Source organism: Vigna unguiculata, chromosome 3, assembly GCF_004118075.2.
Source record: "Vigna unguiculata cultivar IT97K-499-35 chromosome 3, ASM411807v1, whole genome shotgun sequence".
NCBI classification, from domain to species: Eukaryota; Viridiplantae; Streptophyta; class Magnoliopsida; order Fabales; family Fabaceae; genus Vigna; species Vigna unguiculata.
This window is the reverse complement of record NC_040281.1, coordinates 43,380,740-43,387,027: the sequence shown is the minus strand read 5'-3', so window position 1 is coordinate 43,387,027 and position 6,288 is coordinate 43,380,740. Positions and strand designations below refer to the sequence as shown.

The following is a 6,288-nucleotide window of genomic DNA, read 5'->3' as shown; positions in this document are numbered from 1 at the left end:
TTTTTATCATTGGCTTTCATATCACTTCTTTGAGTAATCGTGGGTGCATAATATTATTTTCTCTTTTTCTTTCAAATTAGTGTTTGCTATTTGTCGTAAATTACTAAATAGAAATACATATAATATACGTCTTTCTATTATCAATCTTCAATGACAAAATTGGTCTTAATAACAAGGGAGAAAACGCAATGAATGAAAATAAGAAAAAGGAAAATAGAGCTGGAAGAACCGCATGACTACTTTTCTTAGTTATATCTTCGAAGCATACTTTTTTGGTAGTAAGAAATACATTACAAAATTAATACATAATTAGACAGTTATCGTCATGAATTCCTAATTTTTCTTGATTTTTTCTTTCTCCTGACAACTTTCAAGATTTTCAAGAACATTAGCAAGAAATGAATTCTTGTGAATTTTCTAAAAACTAATAATAGCAAAAAAATGTGAAGCTTTCTAATAATGAATAAGTAGTCACAAAATTTATTATTTGTTAGTACATAATATCCATTATCCACTAAATGATTCTGGAATACAGAAAATCAGTTATATATATCATCAATATTTACATTCTTTTACTGAAACACATCTTGTTACACTTTCCATCCATTCTTTTACTTTTCACTTAAATTCTTTTCATTTTTTTATCTTTTTTTTTTCGTTCCCTCATTTTTTTTACCCAATATCCAAACAGAGACCTAAAGGTCGTGATCACTTGGTTATATGTTTGGTAGCTTTCGTGAGTTGGATGATAGTCTAATAGTAGTTAACATAATTTGACAAACAGAAATCCATAGTAATCAAAGGACCCACACTGTATCACTTCATAGGAGACTTATAAGAAAAAAATAGATAGCCACCAAAAATGTCTTTTTTATGTAAAATTATGTGAAGAAAACAAATTTTTCTTGTTAAAAAAACGGAGTTCACACATCTATATATATAGGTGTGGTATGTGCTTGATTAGAAGCATAGAAGCTCATAAAAAGAATATCCCAAAACGAGAGCAAAGTAGAGATAAAAAAGAAAACAATGGAAGTAGCACAGGTTCTGCACATGAACGGGGGTGTTGGAGACGCAAGCTATGCAAACAACTCTCTTGTTCAGGTATACTCACAAATTAACTGTTAGAATTCGCACTTCACACAACAAAATTGAGAGACCTATAATGCTGATTAATAGCTTATTATTATATAAGAGACAAAAAAAGTAAATATCTTCTCTAACAAAGACCGTAGTGAAAGATGTTCACAAAACTTTCAGCTTGTGCTCATGCTTGGTTGTTATGCAGCAAAAGGCGATTTCTTTGGCAAAGCCGATACGAGAGGAAGCCATAACTAGCCTGTATTGCAGTAGACTCCCGAGAAGTTTGGCAATTGCAGATTTGGGTTGCTCTTCTGGACCAAACACTTTGTTTGTTGTGTCTGAAGTCATCAAGACCGTGGAGCAGCTTTGTCGTAAGCTGAACCATAAATCTCCAGAGTACAGGGTGTTTCTGAATGATCTACCCGGAAATGACTTCAACAACATCTTTATGTCCATTCACAGCTTTAAAGAGAAATTGCAAACAGAAGTGGAAGGTGGGATTGGTCCATGCTACTTCTCTGGGGTTCCAGGATCTTTCTATGCCCGGGCTTTCCCAAATCAAAGTTTGCATTTTGTTCATTCCTCTTACAGCCTTCAATGGCTATCTAAGGTACATTTCATATTTGTATTTCGTGGGAGTTGTAATATATAATACATGAACTATGAATAATAATAATAGTAATAATTATGTATTATTAGGTTCCTGAGGGTGTAGACAACAACAAGGGCAACATTTACCTAAGCAGAACAAGCCCATCAAATGTTGTAAGAGCTTACTATGAACAATTTCAAAGAGATTTCAGTTTTTTTCTCAAGTGTCGAGCAGAGGAACTAGTTGAAGGAGGCCGTATGGTTCTGACAATTTTGGGGAGAAGAAACGAGGATCCATGTAGCAAGGATGGTTGCTACATTTGGGAGCTTATGGCTACTGCTCTTAATGATATGGTTTCGGAGGTAGTTAATAATTAATTACTTAACCATGCATGAAAGTCTGAGTTTTAATATTAATTTCCTAAGTTGTGTGTTGAAACATGTGTATAAATCTGGGAAGAAGCATGAATACAAATGTTTTCACTGTTTTGCTGCAGGGAATCATAAAGGAAGAGCAAGTGGATAGTTTTAACATCCCGCAATACACTCCATCACCTTCTGAAGTGAAATTGGAAGTTCTTAAAGAAGGATCATTTGCCATGAATCGTGTGGAAGTTTCTGCAGTGAACTGGAATGGTTTTGATGATTGGAATGCTCTTGATTTTGAGTCTGAAAGGTTTGAATCGATCGGTGATGGTGGATACAACGTGGCACAGTGCATGAGGGCTGTGGCAGAACCTATGCTGGTAAGTCACTTTGGTGAAGACATCATTGAAGAGGTTTTCAGCCGCTACCAGCAAATCTTGGCTGATCGAATGTCCAAGGAAAAAACTCAGTTCTTCAATGTCACTGTCTTATTGACTAGAAAAGAATAAGCAAGACTTTGCATTGCATCTATATGTCTACGCTTTGCTCCTTTCTTTTCTGGCAATTATGAGTACCAAAAATGTTAAGTTGGAAGATAATAAAGTTAGAATTGTGTGGTGTTTGTTAGCAACTTTTTTTTTTTTAATATTTGTAGTTCATTATGTAATAAAAATTATTCTTGTAAGATTATGTTATGATTAATGGTCAATTATGCTTCACTGCTGTTATTCACTCGCCAAACATTGATTAAACTCAATGGAAAGTCTGAGTTGTGTTGAATTTGTATTGCTTTATATTTTATCTGTTACCAAAATATTATCAATTAATGGAATAAATAAATTGTATCATAACGGATTAACAAAAGTTAAAATAATAGCAAAGTTACTTATAAGGAAAAAGTAAAGTTGAAAAGGATCATAGGTAGTGACAATCTGGTTCTGTTCCCATGATGATGTGATATCGTAGGATTCAACTGCCAAAATTTTCAACTATAATTAGACTTCCTTTGCAACTTTTATGGGTTTTCTTCTTGATTCCTCGTATTTTGAGAAAAGAAAACGGTTGTTGCAAATAGTCCAAAACTTTTGTCGACTAATTTAAGTCCTTGGTAAACTTGGCGAAGAATTAGGATACAGTTTGGAAAGAGGCGTGAAGGAGGGATGACAACAGGGAGTTTCATTATTTTATATTCATCTTTGTAAGCAAAAAATCATCATAATTTTCATATCCAAAAGTAATGTGTTTTAAATTTTTAACTTATTCTCATCCATGTAACGAGTAATGGATATATATAATATATATATTTGCACTCTTATTTGTATTTATTTTGTTATTGTTTTAATATCAATTAATTAATTTTTATAAAATAGTAAAAAAATTATGTTAAAAAAATATAATATTATCAAATATTCATTATTAAGATGAGAGTATTATTATTTCTTCAATATCAAATATTTAGAAAGAAATTATAATTTTATACATTTTAAATTAAAATATCAAATAAAATTTAATAGAAGTAAAAAATATTTATTAAATTGCAAACATAAATAAAATCTAGTTGATAAAATTTTCAAAATATTTAAACAAAATATAAAAAGAAAACAAATATTCAAATTAAAAAATAATTTAAATGTTTGTTAACTTCAAGTTTTTAAATGCTAATGAAAACTCTTTTTTTTTATACTAATGAAAGTTATAATACATCATTTAATTAAAATCACACAAAGAACAAAGATTAAATTAATAATAATTAAAATTTAACATAAATCTTTTATCTTTTGAACTTCAATATATATTGAATGGTAATAAATAAAATTTATTTATACAATTATAGAGAGGAAATATGTATGATAATGAGTTAGAAAATAAAAATAATTATATAAAAAATTATCAAAACAGTATTCTACATGATAAAAATAAATAATAAATAAAAATATTAAAAAACTGATTAAATGAAAAAACATTTGATAGACCATTGAATAAAATCACACAAAGAAAAATAAATGTATAATTAAGAGTATGATAAGATGAAAACTATCTTAGAGGTTTAAGAAAACCTTTCAACTATGAATATAAATCTAGTCAAATGATCAAGAGATAACAAAAGTTGTTTCAGCGAGATAAAAAAGTTTTTCAAATGAAACAAAAATTATTAATAATAGAATTTATAATTGATATTATCATGTTTTTCTTTTTAGTTTATTTTATGTTTTATTATTATTTTATTTTGAATTTTATTTGATATTTTAGGTTTTATTCAATAAAAGGGAAAAGGATAAATGTTTGAGTTATATTTTTCAAATGAGTGGAAAACTTAGAGATTTGGAATAACAGAATGAGTGAAATATTGAATAATCAATATTATCAACAACTTCACTTATCTACAAAGATGGTTACTCAAATTAAAAGTTAGAAGAATTGAAGAGTAATTCGAAGATACGGAATTCTAGAAGATAAAAAAATATATATCTAACAAGAAATTTTAGTACAAAATTAAGTACAAAGTTGCAAGCCTAATTCAGTTTCGCGTCATTCGTCCAGCGAAGGACCACATAATATATTATTTTTTTCTTCTATATTCATAAAAAATGAGTCTATAACGGTTAAACTAATATTTCATAGTGAGACGAGAGAGAGTTACATTTTTTCTTAAAGAAAAGAAGAAAACAAATGACAAATGAGAGAAAAAATAATGACTTTGTGTCTAACTTCCTTTTTTTTTGTTCAAAAACAAGAAGAAAACATATAAGAGTGAGAGATTAGTACAATTGTGTGAAAAACTAAGAAGACAATGAGAAAGTATCAACACCCAATTTCGTCCAGGTGAATGCATTTGTTTTTAAAAAAATAAAAAATAAAAAAATATGTTTTTGATTGATGGTAGGTAAGAAAAAAGAGGTGAAATAAGTTTTTTTAAATTTTCAAGCTTTAATTCTACCATGAAAAGAAGAAGAAGAAGAAGGAAGAATTCGATTTGTTTTTAATTGTCACACCCTTTTCATGAACCCAAATATTTTATACATAGCTTCACCCCCACTATTTACTATTTACACTCCTCACAAAACATGTCAGAATAGGATATTTTAAGAAATAATTCAACATGTTTAGTCCGTGTTAGATAATTCCTTAAAAAATAATTGCAAAGAAAATGTTTCTATATCGATTCAACTCCTAGTTGTCTCCTATTCCAAAAACTAACACATAGATAATAATATCTTTCGTTATATTTCACATTTTGTTGAGCAATTTATAGAATCCTTTCAATATCATTCTAATACTTCTCACTTACTTGACCTGAATACAAAGAAATCATGTTAGTCTCTGTTGGATAATTCCTTAAGAAATAATTACAAAAAAAAAATCAATTTAATTTCTAACTGTATCTTATTCCAACAACTAGCACACATAATAGTATCTTTTGTTATATTCTACAATTTATTAAACAAATTGAAGAAATTTTCAATACCATTTTCATACTTCTCACTTACTTGACTTAAATGCATTCATCTTCAATCCATTAAGGATATTTTGTCTCACTTTTTCTGATTTACTTTTAATCTATCACTTCAATCACCCTTTAATTATCTATTTTTATTTTTTGTAGTGGTGTGATATGATAATCTAAAGATGATTGAAGTGGTGAGTTAAAAATAAGTTAAAAATAAGTCAAAAATAGTGGGTCAAAATATCATTATTCATCTATTATACTAGTTAACATAAGACCTTATTGGTCTCTAGATGAATATCTCACTTCATTATTACCTTTTAAAAAATAAGGGTACGAGTGTATCCGATTTAGGAGACTCCATTGTGTGAACATAAATTTCAATCAAAATTTCTTATATTTAGCAAAATTTTGACAACATTTTACTTTTGAACTTCAATATTTTTTTAATCTTGTTTTTCCTATGTTTCAACTTTTTTGCGATCTTATTTTGTTCTTTAAATAATTTTATTATCTATGCTAATTTATGTTTAATTACATTAGAAAATGTATTGAAATTCATAAACTCAACGGAAAAACAACCAAGAAATTGAATAATGTGAGTAATATTTATCATCTTCATATTTTTTATCACATGTTATATTCTTCCTTTTTATATATATATATATATATATATATATATATATATATATATATATAATAAATATTGTATCTTGTAATAGAATCTTGTACTAATAGTAATGTACACTTTTATTAGTTGATGCAAGTTATTATTGTATAGTATCTACTACTACTATATAAAT

At 27.9% G+C, this 6,288-nt stretch overlaps 1 protein-coding gene across 1 annotated transcript; it reads left to right on the top strand.

Moving 5' to 3' along the window:
• Positions 1–954: 954 nt before the first annotated feature.
• Positions 955–2,781, top strand: LOC114176583 (salicylate carboxymethyltransferase-like). Its single transcript, XM_028061666.1, has 4 exons — positions 955–1,104; positions 1,289–1,693; positions 1,783–2,037; positions 2,172–2,781. The coding sequence occupies exons 1-4, from the start codon at positions 1,030–1,032 to the stop codon at positions 2,547–2,549; spliced, it is 1,113 nt and encodes a 370-aa protein (XP_027917467.1). The 5' UTR covers positions 955–1,029; the 3' UTR covers positions 2,550–2,781.
• The last annotated feature ends 3,507 nt before the right edge of the window (positions 2,782–6,288 follow it).